Source organism: Hetaerina americana, unplaced genomic scaffold (genome assembly GCF_022747635.1).
Source record: "Hetaerina americana unplaced genomic scaffold, ioHetAmer1.1.p SCAF_1, whole genome shotgun sequence".
Classification (NCBI taxonomy): domain Eukaryota; kingdom Metazoa; phylum Arthropoda; class Insecta; order Odonata; family Calopterygidae; genus Hetaerina; species Hetaerina americana.
The window spans coordinates 84,073,995-84,098,342 of record NW_027286069.1 but is presented as its reverse complement, the minus strand read 5'-3'; the positions used below and the strand labels follow the sequence as shown (position 1 = coordinate 84,098,342).

Sequence of the window (24,348 nt, the reverse complement as noted above, 5' to 3'; positions counted from 1 at the left end):
ACTTCTACAAAACTATTTCGAAAAAAATGTGATATTAGGATCCAGCAATAACCAACATTTTTGATAGTAATGACTCGTAGTCATGCTGTATTACAGCGCAATGGACGGACAGGTCTAAGTGGCTTAAGATCCCCTCGTAGCGGTCATCTGCCGCTATGCTGCATTAATAGATATTCTCATATCCTTTTAGGAAGGTATACACGTGAGGAACCTAGTAGTAATAGTAATTGGGTTTTTGGTTAAGGCGTCAACGGCAATGGCTATTTTGCACAATGCATTACCCACAATTTCTTCACGTTCCTGAATAGAGAAGCATTTGAATGAATACATAGAATTAATAAAAATTGTAATACACATGCATACGCATTAATGAATGTAACTATGCGTACTCGTGGACATCAAAGAATGTACTTATATATATATATATATATATATATATATATATATATATATATATATATATATATATATATACACACATAACCTGGATAAATGGAGTGAAGAATTAAAATTTAACAGTCTATATATTAATATAGACTGTCAAAATTATGAGCAACTTATAAAAGTTTAAGAAGCCCTGTACTTAAAAATGCTACCTCCAGGCCGATAGAGTCAAGGTCATCGCCCAGTACACACACTATCAATAAAATAAATGATTCCAAAAAATCTTGTCCTTGTTGCACTCTGTTGGTAGGCGTCGAACGATCAGAGGGGAGTGAAAATAGGTAAGCAATTCAACAAAGATTTCTCTATTTTTCAGACAGTTCAAAGTAACAACTATTTGCTGGCTCTGAAAATGATTTCACCCTCATAACCCAAGAATATACATTGAAATCAGCCAGCTCGCAAGACGCACTGCAGTTACGAGGTGATATGGACTGTGAAATTCACGCAGACTTCGCGGAAGAATTACGTATGCTGACAGGCAGCTTCATGAATTAACTTTTATTCTCTCGATGAGCTTATGGACTCACACTTACTTGAATTCTAGAAACTTCAAATTTATCCTTAAAATATAATATTTAGGAAACTATCAAGACCCTTAGTGCTGCGGTTACCTATCAAACTTTATCTCGTTTTTGAAATAATAGTTGAAATAAAAAGAAAATAATGCAAGAGAGCAATGAAAACCTTTTTTAAACCTTTCACGCCAATACTTTAGAGTTATGTCCTTCATTTTTCTAGACTGAAAAGTTTTGATGAATAGCCGAGGATAAAACGCTCAAGTTGAAATATTTTTTTCAGATTTTTATTCAATTGGGAAACTTTCACACAAAGAATTCATTCGAATTTCATTTATTCTTTTTCAAGACACTTTCAGAAATATATATTGCTTGGATTAAACTTAGTCGAAGCACTCAGCATTATTAAAAGGATTTAAGGAGTATGTAAAAAAACTGGCTTACAAAACCAGGCGATTTTAATTAATTATGTTTTAAAAGGATGGCACAATTTGCCATTCAACGCGCTGTGTACTCTACAGTACAGATATCCATATTTCAAGCAATTATTAAACAATGACTAAGTTAGAGTTAAAAATATTGGTTAAAAGCCGTTTCCCATAAGGAATGCAAGGCGGTGCTTACGAGTTTGATAAAGATGCTCTTCGCTAGTGTATTTTATCAAAAAATCTTTTAATTTATTTCATGAAAATTCCATTATAATAAAAACTCAAAATCGGCCACTAATTTTTAAAGGATTCTTCAAATTGAGCTAGGCTAATATATAAATAAATAATTTAAATGTATATTTTTTATTTGATTAGTTATTCTAAAGACTTCTTATTCTAACATTTTTAGCTTATATTCTGTACTAAATGATTTAATCGGAAATTGTGTGAAGCATCTATTCGTTTGTTTGAAATAAAATTCTTAATCCTTACACGGGTTCAAACCATGTACGAGGGTCATCCGGAAAGTAGTACCCGTTCGTGAAATAAAAAGACAAAAGTAAATATTAACAAACATAAAAAATTTTATTTGAAAGAGGATACTTTAAACTACTTCTCAACATAATCTCCAAGCAAATTAAGGCATTTGTCATAACGTGTGACAAGTTTCTGTATTCCTGCTGCATAGTCCTTCGCCGCCAGCTCATTGAGATACGCGAGGGACCCATCTTGCACAAATTTTTGCATAATGCAGATGGTGTTTAACAATTTCATGAACAATTGTTCGAGAAACATTGGGAAAATGCTCACAGATGTCATCAATTGTGACGCGCCGATCGTTCCTCACGAATTCGTCAACTGAGCTCACCAGTTGGTCTGTAATGACAGACGGTCTCCCCGAACGCTCATCGTCGTGTGTGTTCCCCCTCCCCATGTTGAAGTTGCGACACCACCGCCGAACAGACGACTCGTCCATTACATTGTCTCCATACACCTCCTTTAATTGGCGATGAATATCACATGGGCGAACGTTTCTTGCATTGAGGAATTTAATCACTGCCCTCACTTCACAACTGGCGGCGTTCTCAATTTTTTTAAACATTGTAAACAATCACAGAAACAACACAGGCAATGCTAGCGTCACGCAACTTGGCTCAGAGAAGGCAGACAAGCCACTGAAGCTATCTGACCTCGTCCAGCGGCTACTCGCGTCGTCAGCACTTCATGCGGCACGAACGGGTACTACTTTCCGGATGACCCTCGTACCTTAAATTTTTCTTATGACTAAGGATATTAGTAATTATTGGACACTATAGGGCATAACTCGTCAAATGATATTATATATCCTCAAACTATCCCTGGATAGAATTCCCTTGGAGCAAGAAACAAATACCTAAAAATAGTCAAAAATTCTTTAGAATGGTAGCCTTACGAAGATGATTTCATGGATTGTATAATTTCCACGAGAATTCTGTAGAGTAAATGAAAAAATCGAAGAAATATGGAATTATTTTCAGCACAATAAGTTAAACGTTAATACTTCATTAATCTTGATGTTAACTTCACTTTTAAAAAAGTAGGATTGTAGTAAGTAGGGGTAGTAGATAAATGATATAGAACTTAAATTGAACTCCGTAGGCACCAATGGAGTACTTAATAAGAATAAAATGTGAAGCAGGGCATAAAGGGAACGCAAATGCCTAGGTGAGAATCAATTTGGGTTAAAGAAGGGTAGCAAAGCGAATTATGCCCTTTAAGCAATGAGGTCTTAATATTAAATAATAAAACATAACCAGAAAGCCCTGTTTACTTTGATTTCCTGTTGTTAGAAAAGAGGTTTCACGTTACAAAAAGGAATGTAGAACATGAGAGAAGACTGAAAAGAGAGGGGTTATATTCAAACCCTCAGAGAGCATAAATAAGGGATGAACACGGATAATTAGGAGACAGGCAGAAGTTACAGAATGGAAGTAGTAAAACACCTAAAGATTCACTCAAATAAGCGGAAGATAAAATTTTAGCTAGCCAGTCTGCCATAGGATGCCAGTCATTGTAGAATGCCTTACAGAATCAATAATGAAATTATGGGGAGGAGAAGAAGAATGGGAAAACGAAAATGCAGAGGTTCCCAAAAAGTGGGCAAACTAGGTAAAACATCGAACTAGGAGGTGTAGATTAGTGCTGATGGAACAGTCCCCTTCCAGGCAACATTTTGGACGAAAATGAGTATATTAGTAAATCCATCCGGTGGGAGAATTACATTAGCGGAGGAAACGTTCACTAAGAGGAAAATTTTGATGAGAGAGGGACTAATTTATAACCTTAAGCAAATGCAATTAAACCGTTTTACTTGGAGCGTGTTGGTTAATGAATCCGAGCACCGATATTTGGGAAGCGTTGAGGAGAGTAGTTTTTGAAATGTGGGCTTTGAAGAAGGATAAAGAAAATAAAATGGGCGTAAAAGAAGACAAAGGTGGAAGTCTGATGTACGAGTATTTTAAGGGAAAAAGAAATTTGAGGACGTAAAAAATGCTGACAATTAGGATGCATGTTGTTATATGATGATAGTAGACGTACAAACAAGAACGCTAAAGGAATTACAGAAAAGGGGGGGAAGAGTTTTTAGACGACATGAAAGGTAGCATGAATTGTATGGAATTTAAAAATGAACTAGGATGAAGATAATGGAATTCACGTCGGGCGGATCTTTCGTGGTGGTCTTGGTAGAAAACGATTTCGTGTAATAGTTTTCGGGATGCATGCATAAATATAATCAAACAATATAACTTCAAAAGAAAACTTTAATTCAAAAAAATAATAACAATGTCTTAGTGAATTTCGGGGACATTGAGTGAAGGGAGTAAGAGAAGAATTCAGACGTCACAGTTTATAAAAAAAATCGAATTTATTTCCCGTTTCTGTTGTTTTGTAAATTCAAAATAGTTTATTGCAATTGAGGAAAAGAAATTTACCATATCTGAAAAAAGAAATTTATCATATCACTTCCTTTGATGAATTCGGCTGTGTGAACTGGTTTGGTTGAGTAGTCCTGAACTTTGTGCAGTAGGGATGGTGAATGTGTACATTGCTCTTTCTAATGAGAGGAAGATACGCGTGCGTGAAAGTTACTACGTCGGGGGCCGTCGACTCCGTTCGATGACTCGCTGCTCGTCAAATTCTACTGCACTGTATATTAAAAGTCTTGTGATATAATGTAAAAAAGACACGAGTGGTTACCTAACATATACAGAACAAGTTAAACTATACACGAGGGGGGTTTGGAAATTACTTTGAAACTTATCTTCAATGTGTTCCGAATATTTAATAATGCATATTAAAACACAACGGATATGGTGGTTTTAGGCGAAGAATTCACAAAGCAGTGTTCAGAACTCAATTCGGAGGCGTTATAAGATATTGATATTTTCTCAATGTTCGTAGGAAGAGGAAAGCAAAATACCGTCAAGAAGCACCAAAGATATTAAGGCTAAAAAGTTTCACAGAATGCATTACTATACTAATGACAATTGTCTATTATATTAACTCTCCAGAAAAAAATAAAGGCCTCACGAATACAGAGGCTAATATTAAAATATTTCAGACGGTATTTTATATTCGATATGACTATCTTTATTTTTAAAGTAGGCGTCAAATGTTCACGCATAGGTATCCAGGTATTATCTAATCCAAATGTAACGTGCTCAGACTGCAGTGCGTCGTCTCCATCCTTTTACGCTACAAAATATTCCAACGGAAAATTAGTTTCCCTTATTTTCCACTAGGTCTTGTTTAAGACTAAACATCACCAATGTTATTGTTTTAAATTCATATTACATTTTTAAATTCATATTTCTCTTTATTTAAACGATTTCATTAGGAAAATAAATCATTTAACGATTAAAATTTTTTCTTTAATGTATAACGTTTTTTGGCACCAGGTGGGTTAAAAGAGAAACAAAGCAAGGTCTGAGAGAGGCGGGGAATTATTTTCAAACCTTAAGTCATCTTATCTTTCAGAATATTTTCTCAACGAATCCAAAACTATTGCATTTTATTGTGCGAAAATCTGCCCAACAGCTGAACGCTTCTGGTGAGTAAATACATCGGTAACCATTGAAAGGAAACAAGAGTAAATAGCATCGTACGACTTTTGGCTTGCTTCTATTTCCTCAGGTCATACAATATAAATGGATATTCCATAATTTCAGTTTTTCTAAATATTGTCATCTATGAGCGTTATCGAATTTCACTCGTTATTATTGTTGCATTGTAATCAAAGTCATACCACTCCGTTGTGAATGAGTTATTGATTTCCTTTTGTTTTGCCGTACCAGTTGCTGTTTATTTAGTCACCGCTGAAATCAACTCGGGATAACACGCACTAAGATGCTCAGAATGGCATAAATATTTCAAATAACGCTATTGTGGGTATTGGCCCAACAACCCTACCTCCGTCAAAATCCTTAAAGACTCCTCTCATGCAAAAGGAGATAATTTCAGCATAGCAGTCCTTTCAGATTTTGAAAGGCCACCTCGTTACCGCGAGGAGCGTCAAACGCGGACGAAAAACTAACAAGTGATTCACGTAATTTTCCTGCAGTAAAGTAGGCGCTTTGAATAGGGGCGAACGGCACCTGGAGATTGTGCGCAAAGGAAGAGTGAGGTACAAGGGCAGCGGGAGTGTCAAGAATAGTGACGAAAATCGGGGGAAGCTAACGATCCATTATTTTAATTGAAAGCAAGCACCACACCTCTTTCATACAAGGAGTGATACGTACTGACGAGTTTGCTGCTAGTTTAAAATAATTTCATCAATCCTGGGTAATGTTTTAAAAATAAAATATTTCATAACAATCGTTTTTAATCGTGATAATTAAAAAAATATGTCTACTTAGCATTTATTGGATGACATGTTGACTGACGTAGGTTTATGATATTATAGTAGGATCGACCGAAAATTACATTTTGTGCATTTTGTTTGGTAATAAGGTTGTATTTAAGGAAACCATATTCAAGAAGTAGCAAAAGAGATAGAAAACTTTGCCATTAAAAAATCATTGGCTTTCTTTTAAATTTGCAAAATAAATCAAAATATAGGCAAAAACTCTGGCATGATTTGACATATTAGATCCCTATGAACCTCATTAAATAATTTAAATAGCTAAAATAAAACTATTTAAAATTTTCCCTATGTCAGCATTCTTGGTTCTATCTGATTCATTTTTCTCCCGATCATTTATCATTTTGTGGAAACATTGCATACGGCTTCATTCGTAAGTTTTTCAAATTGGTAATTTATTTTATTCATGCACGAACTACACTTTTGCAGGCCACTGATGTGTTTACTTATCACGACTTTAAAAAATTGTATTATGCAGGAAATAAAATTTTTTAAAGTTATTAAACCTTAGTAATACAAGTACCAAACCTTTTCATCCCTGGGAAGTTTAATCCCATGGAAATTCTTTTTTAAAGAAGTTTGTTTAAGGGTCGAAGGACTTTCTTGCTGCATTATATGAGCCATAAAGAAAACTGTAGCGTTATTCTATAACACGTGCACAGACCTATACAGTATCGACCGAATAGGCAAGATACGAAAGTCTTAATTATTATAGGAGACGACCGACAGCTGAGGTATAACGGCTATTAGGGATAGGAGGATAATTTAGCACGGTTAAGATGACCAGGAAATGGAGGAAAGGTGGAGGGAAACCCGGCGTCATCATCAGTCTACTCTTAACGATTGTCGTGTGGGGGTCCACAATTAAACGCCCATCTGACGGAAGGCGAACTCACTCAAAGTTCTTTCCACGGAGTACCTGTAGCAGGGCTCGAGATACCACCGAAAAATCATGGTACCTTACAAATTTGAACCCGGGCCCTCGGGATGGGAAGCCAGTACATTAGGTATCACACCATTTCTCTGCACAAGATACGATCTCAAAATTATTTGGTACATGCGTTTTAGTTGAAAAGCTTTAAGAAGGTAGCTTCAAATAAAGGGAAGAATCTTTGAAAATAGTTTTGGTCAATACTAAATGAAGATGAATATATAACAAGATAATCTGGATATTTGAGAACGTGAATAAATAGGGAAATTTAAGGAGGGAGTAATGGATTTTAGATGGAGACACACTAGTAACTAAGGTAGATATTTTACGACATAATATATAAAAGGGATTATTAAAATTGATTGCGGTTTAGTTTACCAAAACAACCCCGGGTGAAATGTTTTGAGACCAGAGTTCAAACTAAGTATGCGCACTATTCATTAGTATGCATATGTCACCATCAAAATTTTACCATGTGGAACCGGCGCTCATTCCCTTTCCTGGCCTCTCCAACCCCTCTGGAGTTATATAGCGTGCGATTGGGGTCACGCTAGGCTATAGCAAATCACTCAAGGTGGAACGGGCACCCTCCCCTCGTGGTGGCGTAGATTTTTTCACGCAGATGGACGGTTATCACCTATGAGGGCCCCGAGGTGAAGGCCGTGCCTTATTCAATCAGTGCGTCGAGGGGAAGGTGATGGATGGACAATGACGGGTACTGCGTCCGGTCTACCTCGCCATCGAACCATCGCCATGCGCAAACGATGCTTTGAGTAGAGCTAATTGGCTTCCGATATCCTGTCGATATGCCAGGGGAGCAATTACCTCGCCGACCACTGGATTGGTTGGGGTTGGAGTTTACGGAACTGACAAAGTGGGAGTTGGGAGGGAAATTGGGATAGTGGTAATGAGAGATATACGAGAATTGAGGGCAGAAGGTAGGGAAGATGCAGAATTGCTAATTACTTTTGTTTTCTCGAAATACGACTTTAACCATGAAGACCACTTTTAAAAGATGACCAGGGTTTTAATTTTTTTCCTCGTTTGGATAATAGGGGTTGAGTACCAAAGCTGTTACCGAAATGGTAAGCTTAAATTTCATTTGCTAATCAAGGACGTTTCCTCTGTGCAATAAATTTTCACATAAATGTTTAATTATTTTAATACCTCTCATTTCGAAGGTGAATCAAATACTCCCTGAGAGAATCAAAGGCCTTTGAAATAATGAGACAATTGTTCCTTACTCTAATTACAGGGCATAAATAGAACAAAATAGTCGCTCAAAATGCAATAATTATATTTAATACTTGTAATTCCTGAATAGTTTAAAACACGTGGTTCATGAAAATATTTAGCAGCTCTCCATTTAAAATCCTCGCAATGATGAACCACTGGCGAAATAATTTTCTTGAAATGGAAACAGTCATGCCAATTCCAGAGGGTCTAATGCGGTCAAAACTAATATTTTCTGCGAAGAAAGTTGAGATTTAGAACCTCAAGAGTCTTTTTGGAATGGAAAGTTTTATTCTTTCTTTAAAAGCAAAGAAATTCTTTTGAAGGAATACGGAAAAAGAAAGAAATCATATTTTAGTTCAATTATGAAAACAAACTAGAATATAGTCCCGCACACAATCAACTCAGTTGTCTGAAAAAAAAACTCGAAATGGAAATTAACCATCTCAAACACCGACTTTCGTGGAATACAACTTTTCAACCATTGAGAGTTAACCTGATTAAAGTGCCAGTGCGAGCTTTCTTTCCAATACAAATGTGGATTCACCAAGTTTTACATTTATGTTGATTAAGTAGTTCACTGCCGACGTGGATAAAAGAAGAAAACTTCCTACAGACTCAAAACTTCTAGTCGCTACGCCTAAAAAGCGTTCCTCAACTCAATCACTAAAAAGAATTTCTTTCCCATTTCTGAAACCATGTCCTTTTGAAATGCCGTGTAAATAGGCATGGTACCAAATAGGAAGAAACGAACTGAAATCAGTACCTACGATGACGACCACAAATTGTAATCGGAGACATTATTGATCCGTTAATACCCTCTTGGCTGTTTCATACAAATTGCATGCTGCAATACATGCAGCAATTAGGAACTTAGTAACCAGTAAGGACAGATGTGCCTATTTTTAACAAATATTACATATTGTTTAAAATAGGCACATCTGCCTATTTTAAAGCCTGCCACGACTAAATTTTGAACAGCAAGTTTCCAGGCCAGATAGGTTTTTGTGGACACAGGCTGAACACGCTAATACTGCCCGACTGCTACTAAGACCCGAAAGTATTAAAACCATCCCAACGGTAATACGGCACTAAGCTATGCTTCAATTCCACATACTTTCCAGTTCCCATCATTCAGGTAAACGGGCTTAATCTTTTCCTCCTACCCAAAAGGGCGGGTAATGAGGTAATTCCATTCAGCCGCGAGGGTTTAGATTTTACTATAATAGTTATGGAAAGTGAATTAGTGCCTTGATTTACACAATTTTTCATCGGTAGCTGTCTGATTGGTTCAGCAGCCTGGTTACTGCGCGTAGTATACGGGGGGGAATCAAATAGGGGGCTCTTCCAGTTTTTGGGTTCGAACTTGGCGAGACAACTGAAATAAACTGATTTTCATGTCGAACGAAAGATACTGGGCGAAAACGATAACATTCGTTCGTGAGGCAACGATATGACATACCTTAAAGCATTTCTGCTACTACAGCTCATTCCACTTCATTAGAAGCCACGAAAGGTTAGTAAGGCGTTACACTAGGTCCCGAGTAAGAAATATTATGATACTATTTTTCTAAATCTTACGGCAATTATTAGAAAACATTTTTGTGTCAATATATAAGCATCACACTTTCCTTAATTATGAAAATAATTAATATATGTATTAATAAACAATTTAATCAAACAATAATGCATTTAATTAAAATTGTTTCACATAATTTTTATTCTCAGAGCTCAAGGAATTTAATTCATGCATTTTAATTTTATAATATTACCCTTTTCTATTTGAATAAATTTTTTTAGGGATTCATTTCCGGATGAAAAATCGTTAGCCGTTGGCGATGTAAAATGTAACATTGTGCTGGGAATATGTTCGTCAGAAAGGACTAATTATCAACCTTGGCCGCTTAAGATTTAAGTGCCTTAATACGACGACAGCTTTAAGCTTTATAACGACGCGACGCTGAGATTACCGTGAATATCATCCGTTTTCCATTCAACCGAGAGCATGCAAGACCATACTACAGGTATAAGCAATCGCACTGGCTCAAAATGAAGTAGAGACGTTATACACAAACATTTTTATGCATTTATTAAAAAATTGTAATATGCCCACCTGTTTGCACATAATGTTTATCATCATATATCTACTGACATACGTTTTATCTATAGCAATGAGTAAATCTGCTACCCTGTAATGTACAAGAAACAACCCCCTGATAGCCACTGTAAAATGTGAAATGTATTTCCAGCAAATTTATAAAAAAAATTATAATCAGCAGTTTTCAAGGTCATGATGTTAAAACCATTGGTAAATACTACTTTATCTTATTATAATTGTAATTTTGATGCAGAAAAATACTTACTTATTCTTGACACTGAAAAATGTTTTGAAATAATGTAACTTTAAATGAATTATGGTACCTAATTGGACCCCAGAGCAATAGATATACCTGTATTTAATTTAATCTGTTGGGCTTATTGTTCAAAAGTATGAGAGTGACCTAATAAAAATAACATTTTCAGGAAAGTTAGCAGAAATAATACAACATATGGTCGGAATAGTCATGAAAAGGAAAAACATTTGAAAATATACATCAACGCACCGCTCACTCTATGCTGAAAGATGAAGATCCCTACGCAACAGAACGTTTTCATATGATCTCGCATTAATTTCCTTGAATTTTCATTTTCTCCACCAAATTATGGTCTGCGTGACCGTGGAATTTATCACGCGAGCTGGTTCCTGGATAAAGACGAAATTCTTTCTCGCCACGAATAAATGTGGTTAGTTTCCAACGGTCTTTATTCGACTGCGTAAACTCTGCAAAATTATTACAGCTGACGAAGCACCAAAAATATTATCACCATTATTGCACTAACGCTACATCTCCTTTTCCTGTAAATTCTGTGATATCATAAGTCTTTACGACCTTAGATACCAGTCGTTATACATCGGCCCTAATTGCTAATTAACGCTATCCGTAATAGAACGATGCCGATATATCCGTAATAGAACACCGGATAAAATATTACATTAACATTGTTGCAATGATGATTTTTGTTTTGATTATTTTTTAGAATTGAAGATGTGCCTCTTGTATCAAATTTTGAACATCCGAAGCGTTTATTGAACGTGTTTACTTTCAATTTTTTAAATGTTTTCCAAATCTCAAGCGATTATTTTTTGCACATTTTCGCAGGAATTTACCTCCTGACCTTCCGTTTAATTTTTCATTTATCATATTCCCAACCCCAAGCGCTTACTTTCTGAATTTTTTTCGCAGCAAGTAACCACATTAAGCAAGCGCCCACCGTCCAGATCGGCGAGGAATCGATTCCACCTGCTTTTTTTTGCTACCACTCGACGATCCTAGCTGCCCAGGGTAGGCAGATACTCACTGGGGTAGTAGAACCTGGACTGGATCTCCGCGTCGTCCTCTGTGCCGCGGACGCCCTGAACGCCGACGAGCACCCCACCGTCGGCGCCGCCCCTCACCACGACGCCGCCCCTCCCGCTCCTGCCGTCCGCCGACGCCATCTCGCACGCACTGAGGCGGCCGCGGCGATACGCGCTTCCTCCTCCTCTGCCACTCCCAGCGCTGCCCCCTTTCGGCGGCGACGTGAACCTCGCCCTGAGGCCGTCCCTGCACACGCAGTTGCCCGAGGAGCCGCTGCACACAGCCCCGGGGATCCGGTCGCAGTCCTCCGGACACGGCTTGGGCTGGCCCTCGCACGCACCTGTGGAGACAAAGAAGAAGGGTAGCTTTGTATTTCCGAAGACCAAACGGGGTATATGCGTATGGAAACCTCGCTCTCATCACAACCCCCGGGGTTCGATCTCCCGGTTAACGAAGCACAGAATAATAGCCAAATTTCTTTAAAGATGACGTGAAGTAAGTCTCTCCCCTGGATGTCTCTACACATGCGATTTTTGTTTAGTGATATCGTTTGAAAAATCATCCAATGTAGTCACGCTTGCAAAAGGAAACAAATCCTCCCCTGATCAAGCAAAGGGTAAAGCGTTTCCTATATTCGTGAAACAAAGTTAGTCGTCTTAAAATTGGTCATTTTGGCATAGTTTTATAGAATAAGGTATTAAACAAATTTCACGATAGTTCATGCATTATTTCTTTATTCGCATAACACCATAAATTTTATGGCATTATAATTATATGTAATTAAATAACATTATATTATATAACGCACATATAATACTTTAACTAAGGTTAATACCGTGAGACTGCGGTTTAGTTAATTCAAGTTTCATCTGACTTGATACATTTTGTCCTTTCTGAGCGTTCATTTATTTTTCTTTAACGGATTACCATACCAATAGATTTTAAAAGTAAGGAAAAGATTTTTCTATACCAAATTAGATATTCATATTTGAATAAAACCTTGATCACATGCGATGATTAAATGGGTTAAGATCTGAACTACCGACCTCGAATCTGGGAAATGCGGCCCTTGAAACTTCACAGATAAACCTATGGCATCCGATTTTTGTAAACACGTACATCTGGGAAAACAACAGGCAACACTGGGAAAGGGAGATATATCTCTCCCCACTTCTCCTGCTATGAATGAGTGTGAATTCGTTAATTCACGCTTCGTTGGGCTTGGGCAGAATGCAGTGAACTCGAATTCCTCCTGTCACCTATCACGGGACAAAATTCCGGTTCGTAACAGCTGATAGGCAATACTGTTATTCAACGAAAAAGTAGTTTTGTAAGGCTCTGTGTATTTTAGAAATGTGCATAGAAGACAAAGTAATGGTCTTAGTGCCGAAATCATTTTTGCCGTTCGTAAGTAACCATATTCTCCAGGAATGTTGAATATTCATTGTAATAAAAATAAACTGAAAATTTTATCTACGAGGGTCATCCGGAAAGTAGTACCCGTTCGTGCCGCATGAAGTGCTGACGACGCGAGTAGCCGCTGGACGAGGTCAGATAGCTTCAGTGGCTTGTCTGCCTTCTCTGAGCCAAGTTGCGTGACGCTAGCATTGCCTGTGTTGTTTCTGTGATTGTTTACAATGTTTAAAAAAATTGAGAACGCCGCCAGTTGTGAAGTGAGGGCAGTGATTAAATTCCTCAATGCAAGAAACGTTCGCCCATGTGATATTCATCGCCAATTAAAGGAGGTGTATGGAGACAATGTAATGGACGAGTCGTCTGTTCGGCGGTGGTGTCGCAACTTCAACATGGGGAGGGGGAACACACACGACGATGAGCGTTCGGAGAGACCGTCTGTCATTACAGACCAACTGGTGAGCTCAGTTGACGAATTCGTGAGGAACGATCGGCGCGTCACAATTGATGACATCTGTGAGCATTTTCCCAATGTTTCTCGAACAATTGTTCGTGAAATTGTTAAACACCATCTGCATTATGCAAAAATTTGTGCAAGATGGGTCCCTCGCGTATCTCAATGAGCTGGCGGCGAAGGACTATGCAGCAGGAATACAGAAACTTGTCACACGTTATGACAAATGCCTTAATTTGCTTGGAGATTATGTTGAGAAGTAGTTTAAAGTATCCTCTTTCAAATAAAATTTTTTATGTTTGTTAATATTTACTTTTGTGTCTTTATTTCACGAACGGGTACTACTTTCCGGATGACCCTCGTATTTTGGCTTAAAGTTTATCCTCATAACAATAAATGGTTGAAGTAAGAAAGCGAGGCATTTACACGATTGCCGTGGAGAGGAAATGTTATCAGAATTAGCGAATGAAAGTTTAAAAATATGATAGCATTGGGCTTTTAAGCATTTTTTTTCTAACTAACTCATTGTCCCTCGTGGTATGTCCAATCCATCTAGGTCTTCTTTGCCGACGATCATGACGACTGACGGCACTGAAGACGCCCGAGGATGATAATGGTAGGGAAAAGAAATTAGACTTGAAAGACAGTGAGCATAATGATTTGATTCCTCAATCTCAACTCGAGGAAAGAGGCTTCAATTACATCAATCGACCGAAAGTTAAATAATCGCACAAATATCCCCTTGACATGGACGCACGCGAGTGTCAGAACTGTTGTATTTTCATGCGCGATCGCCAAGAGAGGGAAGCGACACGTGGCACACAAGTCTCATTCCCAGACAGTTGTTTTACGATAATTAATGTTCACTCAATCATGAAATTGGTCGATAAATTCATTGACTCATTTTATTAAAACTATACATCCACTAAATAAATATAAGGGAATGCTATAAGGTTAATTAAGGAAGCATTGCCATAAAAATGACTGTTATAACAATTTGCTACGAAGCAAATAAAAAGGCATCTTCGTAAAAAACAAAAAAATGCACAAAAGGGTACATTCCGGTGTTTATCTTCAAAATAATTAGGTTAGCGTCTTGACAACATATTTAATATTGATCTAGGATTTCGTGTTAACCCGGCGCACGTTTCTGACGAAGCCTTTGTGGATTTTAAACGGGTCATGTTTTCAGCCGCCCATATTTCGATGGCGGGGTCGGGCAATTGAGTATATGATACACCTACCACCACAGCACTTACCCCGATAGTGACATTTTGCGGAAAGTTATTTCTTGAATGAAATGACGAAAATAAATTAAGAATTTTCGTGTGAAGCCATCACCCACGGCATAAGCCAGACGAAAATGTAACCTGCGTATCATCGTGAGTCGAGAAAACTGTCAATCTTAGCGCAAAACCAATAGAGAAATTTCTCACATGGCTAGTGAATCAATTCATCAAAAAATATGAGTTGTTAATATATGATGCGTCGCTATTTCATGAGAGCGACAATATGTCATCTCTCTTCAAATCAGAGATGAAACTCGATGGAAAAGGAAAATATTCGGAAGCTATTTTAATTTTATTTTCCGCTCCGGGATTTTTTCAGTAGGAATTCAGCATTTTTTCAGGAATAAAGTAGGAGAAAGTCTGCACTGTTGCATACATATTCACCTATATTTGTTTATAATTTCACTACCCTATATCAATTTAAAATTGCAGTAAAATATCATGAAATATTATAAAAATACTCAATGGCTAATTAACTAGGATTTTGGGGACCAATTTGGCTGTAAAGGAGTGCAGCGCTATGACGAAGATGGTCTCTGATCAGCCAATGAAATCCTAGAACAAATCGAAGTACGTAGCGATTGTTAGGCTAAAGATACGACATACGAGGTTATATATCATATCATAAACTCCAAAAAAAAACATTGCTAAAAAGTTTATGACTATTCGAGAAATTGATTAACGATCAGGCATGAGTATATTAAGCTAACCCGATTGGTTTTTACGAAAGACTCTCACTGTATATCTCCAGTCTATCTTTAGATTAACAAATTCAGTGGGTTGGAAAATTAACATATCCAGAAAAATATCCTGCCATAAATAGAACCCAATACCATGAGGTACATTCCGGAACACTGCAATATTTTCTAAATTTAAACGCATCGCTATGGAAAACGACGAAGTCGATCCAGCGTTATTTGTAGAAACTTCATCACCACAAATTTATTTTGTGTATTAGTTAGAAAATCTGTTACAAACTCTTTGACTGAATTTTATCTTTGGTAATTTAGAAAAAAAATCATAATAATAGGGGAAAAATATTAATTACCATCTATTCCATTCGGAATTATTTATTCGATTGAAAGCAAGAGGATAAAAATACTCGATCAGGGTGGAATGATCATTGAAACCGTGTACAAAGTAACTAGTTTTATATATCGTCCGTTGACAAGAAGCAATTAATCCTGGAAGTACTCTACACTATCACAGTTTGTTTAAGTAACTCATTTCGTTAATCAAAATTCGCTGCATGGTATGTTATAAATTGTACTCGAAACTTGGTTGAAATTGCCAAATATTTTAACTAAGCCATTAATCAACATTAAATAAGGTATTATATGAGTGTATGTGGGAATTGCACTGAGTTTTATGATCTTATTATTCTATGGGAGAGGAGATATTAATTGTATTTCTTAATATTTATTTTATAGGCCGCAAAGGTCACATGTTTTTCATATGTACTTAAGATTCCGTCCATAGCCATTATCGTTTTTTATTTAAAATTAAAAGTGTTACACGATTCTTAAAGCAGTAAATAGGTTTTTACATTAAAGATATTCGTAATAGTGTGCATTGTGATAGGTTTTAAAGATATTTCAAATGTACACAATGAACTAGGATTTTGATTTATCTCAACTAAAATTTTAGTAAATATTTAAGAACAGAATATTATTTAAAATATTAAATTATTGTACTAATATTACTTTGTAAAAGTTATAATTGGTCTTTTTAAAAGTATCGGTTTAAATTTTAGTAAATATTTAAGAACAGTATATTATTTAAAATATTAAATTATTGTACTAATATTACTTTGTAAAAGTTATAATTGGTCTTTTTAAAAGTATCGGTTTTCTCATTTGAATTTTTTTAGTCCGCTCACTGTCCACTCATACTCGTATTATTGCTTTTAATATATTTTATCTATTTTCACGGATGAAACTTTATCCGTTTTAAGAGCAGCTTTTTTCATAAAAAAATTAACTAGCCAGTGACAGGTACTAGGCAGTGGTTTGGAAGAGAAACTTGAGGAATCGGAGAAGAAATTCCACTCCCTCTTTCTTTGCTTAATTAAAGTATTTCAAAACTCGTTTGAGAAATCTCGTTATATTCCCCGCAGGATTATATTTATTGAAACTTCTTGGAGCTTAGTTGAATAATCGAAGGTGCTCCCTTTCTTTTTATCCCTCTCTCTCTCTCTTTCTCTTCCCCTCTAATCCGTCCTTCGCCCTTCTTCACAACTGTGCCTTAAATTTGAACTGCCACTTAAAATACAGCAAAAGAAAATTTCTGTACAGGGTGGATCGAATGGAGTTCTTTCGCCCTGAAGCGAGGACCCTTATAGGTTATTTGTAAGCGGAGAAGGCTCTCAGAAAATACTGGCAAATAGTTGAACCAGCCGTAAACTAGAAGTTTTTCTCCAAAAAGGGGATACTCCAACCCGCGAAGTCAAATTTTATGCAACATTCCCGCAAGTTGTCATGAAAAAATTAATTTTATTTATTTCGGCACAATGGATTCCCTAAGAAAACACGAGCGAGATATTCATATTACCTTAGGGTTCGCTTTGAAATTATTGTGAAACTTGAATCTATTTTGAGGGAAATTAGGTGTTCGGAAGAAAATTAAATGACAAAAGAAAACAGCATTTTTTTACAAAATACTTCAAACTTTGTCTATATTTACAGAAAAATTTTGCAATTTGAAAAATTGTGAGAAAGTTTTAATTCCATTATAATAAAACATTCAGAACGAACAACAATCAAAGACTGATTTTTTAAAAACATTTTTCCTACAAAACGGTTAGCAAGATGGACTTTGTAATTTGAAATCCCATACGAAAATTTGAAAAGCTGTCAGAAATAATAAATAAAATCACCTCAACGATTCGATGAACGTCATTATTAACCTGGTCAAAGGTTAAAATACTACACATAATTCTATTACTGCCGTGTGTGCCTCTATACGAGCAATTTGGTGTCTGCACGCGTTAGCACCTAAATCCTAGAGCTCTCTTCTTTGACGCGAGTTTAAGATCGAGCTCCTCTCTCTCTCTTTCCATTTCACTCTCTCTCTCTCTCCCCTGCTCTCTCCCTCTTTCTCCCCCTCTTTGCCTTCATCCATCGCTCCCCCTCATTACGTCCCAACCTCTCTCTCTCTCTCTCTCTCTCTCTGTGAGCTCGCTGTCAACACGTGGATGGATTTAGCTGGGCGAAAGGCGCTCGGTTTTTTCGTTCCTGAAATTCCCTCTCCTGGGTGCTGTGCACGTATACGGGTCGGAGCAGTTGGGAATGCACAGGAGAGGGGGGGGGGGTGACGGCGTAGCGGTTGGGACTAGGGGGACGGATGGGGAGAATACAGGTGGAAGGGGAGGGAACCGAGCAGGAAGGTGGGAACATTGCGGATGCGAATGTGACTGCGTGCGTGTGCGAATATGCCAAGGGCGTGGCCATCTGGTGGAACATTTTCCGCCCGCCATCCCGTTAATTTTCATGCCTCGACATCTTTAAGGAACGAGGAATGGGCCTATTATGGTGCTGTCTCGAATCTAAACCCTGTTACGGTAGGCGTCGTTTAACTCATATCCCTGATGTGAACTGTTTAATGTGACATTTGTTTAAAAAATCAATAATGGTTGTGATTGATCATGATATAAAATCTCGGCAGCTCCGAAAAATTCGAGAACTAAGGATAAAAATACACGCTTTCCAAAAACATGTATTTTTTAGTAAACACACGTGAAATGTACATCTACATCTACATAATACCCCGCAAGCCGCCGCAAGGGCGTGTGGCGGGGGGAATGTAAAATGAAATGAATGGGAAATGTAGCTTGAAGTACACTCTGCTTGGGCACCAGCGAAGCTGGAGGGAGAGGGCGGAATGAGCCCCGGGCGGTATATTACGGGTCACTTTTTGTGTACGGCAATTTTCGCGGTACCGGAGTAAATTATCCGAATTGGGATGGATAGAAAATCTCGGGTGCTACGAGGCTCAGGATACCATGTAAATAAAACTTTTGCAAACCTTGCTTAAAACTTGTGTGTTTCCTAGACCTATTCAGTTCAGACTAAATTCCGTTCACCACCATATTCATTTGTCTAATTAGTACTTGGCGCAACGTCCAAGAATTTGCAAAATTTCCGCAAACATTATCTCTTTTTCAAGTATTTAACATAATGGTAAACTTGTAAGTCTCGAGACCGCCCTGGTTACAATTTTCTCACGTATTTTCACCACTTGATTTTTGCTCAGCCACGACTCGGAATTTTTGTCAATCTCCGTACGAAGGGTTCTTCGTGTAGATTAAGCAATAGCAGTTACCATGCCATAGTAGGTAACTGATGTGTTCAGGGACGCTACAATTCTCAGTTCCGCTAACGGGACATCAAACAAACAAAAACCAATCATTGAATAATAACATTTTTTAACTGTGCACGATTCTTTGCTCCATTCAGTTATTTTAATAACAGCATGGCCCAAGTAACAAATCTTTCATAAAGCTTCAAATAACTTCACAGCTACATATTTATATTGCCTTGCCTATGTGGCCTTTTTTCAGTCTTCCCTTACTTGTATGATTAATAAAACGCACTTTCTCCAAGGCCCGTAACAAATAACCACCTAAAAATCCGTTCGGCCAATCGGCCACGCTACAGTTTTGTTTTCTTTTTCGCCCTTTTGAAATAATTGAAATATGTTGGATACGTCCTTGACTGGGTGGCTAACTCGGGGATCGCTTCGGGCAATGCAAACTTCACCTACGCCACGGAATAAAGGAATCGCCAAAACTGAAGGTCAGCGAGCGTTGGGGATCCTTTCGAAAGTAGTCTTTAAATATGGCCTAAATATTTCAAGTCGATTCCAGGAAATTTTATGTCCTCTGAGATGCGACCTTTGTCATCTGGGAACTGATTCCAAGCAGACCGAGACATGATTGAAATAATATTAGCAGGAAAAACTCAAGGAATATGGTCTAATTGAACTTTGGATATGCAAACAATCGTTAGAATGCAAGGGTACATGAAAAAAAACTATGCGGAATGAAATGACAGCTGAGAATTGTCAATAAATCGAAGTACCAATCCACAAAAAATACCACTGATAACTACCATATGGTTCGATGGTGGATTGAAGAAAATATTTTGTTGCTTCTTATGCATTGAATAAACATATCTCCAATCGCTGCTAAATCAACAAATAATATGTATAAAGCTACCTGAGCCTCGAGGGACTCACAAATCATATATTCCGCAAAAAGAGAGTTAACCAAAAATTATCGGAGGGATATATGCTGAAGATCCAAGAAATATACATCGAAGAGATAAATAATGAAGACCCGATTAACTCTTTGTAAAGACGGGGTGAGTCCTGACAAATGCACCGTATATTTACCATTAGCATTAGAAAAACGCGATGAAAGAACATAATTTTTTCCATACTCAGATGATTATCGTAACAGCAATGTTCGCATTCTGTGGTTTTTGAGGTGTTCCTGAAAAGATTACCCGTAAAATTCCTGACAGTGATCCATGAACAGTGTATTAATTGATCGCGGTCACCCAAATCATATTACTCCATAGCTAGATAAACCATATTCTGGTTTATTTCTTCTTCGGAGACGAAACAAATGCACCTGAAATGCGATGTAAAAAACTTTATTTCATAGTCTATTATATATTTGATTCTCTCGAGATAAAGGTGATTAAAACGTGCCTAAAACTTATTTAAAAATATAACGGAAAACGGATTGGAAGCGCGGGAATCATAACTCTAGTACGACGACTCCAACGAAAATATACTGCAATGCGAGAGATATTCGATAAAATGTACCCGAGGCCGAGAATATTAAATAATTTTAAATCTTTAATTATTAAAGAACGAGTTTTTAAAGAGTTCTGAAGAGGAGAGAACTTTTTCCATAGCTTCCTCCGTAAAAATAAAGATCAATACCAAATCCTTGAGGGATATACGAAATAAGTTACAATACATAATTAGAAAGGCCACCAACCTTTGACCAACAGCATGACCTTTAGAGAGAGTGAGTAATCACAAAATCATCGATTACTTCGCATGGGAAAAGATTATTTAGATCTAAATATAGTTTCCTATCGTTGATGAGACAACCGCCCAGAAGACACGCCCATGTCGCTCAGGAGCAAATTAAGACCGCATCCCTGGATTCTCATGATTGAAGATTTAAATTGTTAGCGATTTATTGACTGATATAAACTCCAGTTAAAGTATTAAGAGAGTTAATGTTTACGGTAACTATATACTTTTACATTAAAAGCAGATTGTCTTTTAAATCGGCAGGCATTTTATGGTAGATTTTAGGCTCATTAAACGAAAATAATAAATACGATTTCTGATATCGCGCAGCGTATGAAATTCGCACATTTTTATCGTTAAGATATCAGTTCCTTCCTTGTGCTGTCTGTGTTTGTTAGAAAGGTATCTAAAAATATACGCAAAAGAGTTTTACTCAGGGGTGTCAACAGGCATCATCCAACCGACGGGAATGGAACCCATGACTGTCACATGAGCCTTCCCAAAAACAAAATGATTGCCGTATATACTACCGATAATAACGTTGACGAAAGCTAAAAGCAGCATTAATGACGTATGTCAGGGGCCAATTCCTATATTCAATGCCTATGCGTTGAAACGCGAATTGGTTGTCAATATTAAAAACCATTTGCTTCCATCACGCTACCCCAATACGGGCCATTTAAAGTCACGTTTCCATTTCCATTCTGATTTTCAATCTGTGATACTTGGGAACTGCGTGAAAATTCTTTATGTACCTGTGGTCGTGACACAGGGAGCTATTTATGGAGAATGATATTAAATTGCATTACTATCGATAAAAATATTACTATGTACGCTTTAAATACTTGACTCAAGGAAGCACGAAAAATTGAGCACAACATGAAAATTTAGAAAAGTTCGCGAAATCAGCGACGATTTGACTTCATGCATAAGTCACTCGTCCAAAATTGCGGACTGTAGAATTTGCGGAATGGAAATGCGGACGTCAGGAATTCAATTCCCAAAATATTACCCGAATGACTTGTTTCGAAATTCACGAGACTAATCCTCATTAACGCTTCGGGCTGAATGGAATAGGTTTACGTTTACCCCGTGGTAAACATTTTACGGGAGCCAACCTGTCATGAGGGCCATGGCTTTCCTCCTCATCATCTTTTCCATCGGCCCCCTTTCTCTATTCCCCATTCAACCCTTCATCCCAAGCCGGCGCAGAGAAAACGCCAATTTTCCGTGCTCTCTAAAGAGTCTCTAATGAGTCCGTCAATGAGAGTGCGTTTGTGAAAAGGCTGCAAAGGAATTTTCGAGACGCCTTTGACACCCGAAACGGTTTTGATCCATGCAAGCCCTCGTACTCCCCTGCTTTCCGCCGCACTCGCTACCAACTGTCTGCTCTCCCCGCATCCCCCTCCTCTCTCCCTAGTCTTCGCCGTCCTCCCTCCAGGACCATCCCGCCGCCCTCCCTCCTGAATCCCTTTATTCGCTTCCCTTCATGTCATTCCTCTGACGAACTTATTCCTTCCCCAGGTGACGAACGTCCTCTCGAGCCGGGCTAGCAGTTCGACTACCTCCGCCGAGAAAGATTTCCCTTCACCGTCTTTCCCCTTATCGATTTGGGAAGTATACTCCATGATCTGCGAGGAAACACACGGGATAAAAAGAGCTTACTTATTTCAATTTTACCGTGCTTCACCGTTTGAAACCGTCTGAGGCCGCTAAAGAAGAATGATCTGCTTTGTACGCATGAAGGATTTTATGGAATCATGAAAGGGAAAATAACGGTTGCGGGGCTATTCAATATAATAAGTCGTCACAAAACTACCAGTGGAAATTCTGGTTCAAAATACACATTTGAAAAACCTATCAACAAATCAAATGAGCAGAATGCCAAAAATAATCAGATTTCGAGCTCTGCGGCTTTCAAGCAAATGAAAATGTCGAAAAAAGTACATTCATTCTCTTAGAAAGTAATGGAGTCGTGTATAGGATTTTCTTAAGAGTATAATTGCATGTCATGTCTCGAAAAGTTTTCTTTTGAATGACGTCCCAGGTATGGCAAACAGCGTCATGGAAATGCGCGAGCTGTTTTGATGTGTGCCGTGGAACTTAACGTTTTAATTGGTATAAGAAGTCAATCTGCCTCAAACTTACGGGATTGACGGGAAATGTTCGAGTGAGGGACCGTCAACACTATTATCTGTGAAAAGCAGTCCGTAAATCGAGTATTTCCACGCACCTTTAGTTCACTGAATAATCATCTTCTTTGCAATGCGTTTTTTAATGGTCTTATATATGTTATTACAGGGTGACGCTCTAGTTGAAAAATAGACGACATTGGCATTCGTTGAGTTTTTAAATCAAAGAATATGCTTACAACTTCATAATTGAAAAAAAGAAAAATCAATAAATATATTTTTATTTTGATGAATTTTCCGCCACTCTAAAGAACTTAAGTGATTACAGAGTCACAGCTGTATTAGTATTTCCGTTCTAAGAAACCAATAAAAGATAGTGAAAATGACTGTGCGAGAATAACATTACTCTTGTAATGGGTACTACTTAGTGTAGTGCAATATCATTCGGTTCTAACCGTTAAAAAAAAATAAATTCATTCATTGCATCACAAAATCAACGCATCGGAGTTACTCTAGCAACGGGATATTTTTATGACATAGTGGCCGAATTTTAGGATTTTTTTTCTAATATCGAAGTTTTAAAGATCTTCCTACACACTTATTATCATTTTCACAGATATTACGATGAATACAATGACAGAGAGAACGCTAAAATAAGATCTGACATTCTGAAGACCGAGAAACTCGGAAAAATGGACATTTTCTCTTACGCTTTCAGGATTATAAGCTATGCATCAACAAATTTTCTTTTCACCATTATTTCAACAGGGTCGATGATTTCTTCGAAACATATTAATGTTAATTATAATAAGTTCAAGGATTCAATTAGCCAACCATTTGTATACAAAAACGGTACTGACTTAGGGCATCTGGTTTGACACATCAAAATTCCAGTCTAAGCATTTCCTTCCATAGATAATACTCTTCATAGATAAGAGGTTCGAGAAAGAACTACGAAAGTCACACAATAACAATGAAATACAAAATATTTTCGTTAAAAGAGGTCAAAGCTAATTTGCATAATTAAAATCGTGAATGATTGGAAACAATACTACAATTTCAACTGAGGACTCAGCAGGCCAGCAGTGTAATAACTAATTCTTTTAAAACATGTAATTTATGTCAATTTGATCACATAATATAAAATCACTTATTATTGG

The 24,348-nt window shown here is 37.4% G+C and overlaps 1 protein-coding gene across 1 annotated transcript in view; it reads right to left on the bottom strand.

The window, feature by feature from the left end:
• LOC139687406 (thrombospondin type-1 domain-containing protein 7B-like) overlaps window positions 1–24,348 on the bottom strand; it is a gene marked incomplete at its 5' end in the record, with an annotated part of 198,011 nt that overhangs the window by 23,310 nt on the left and 150,353 nt on the right. Inside the window, one exon of the mRNA XM_071584567.1 lies at window positions 11,854–12,192. Coding sequence (XP_071440668.1) covers window positions 11,854–12,192 — 339 coding nt within the window. The remainder of the gene's footprint in view (window positions 1–11,853; window positions 12,193–24,348) is intronic.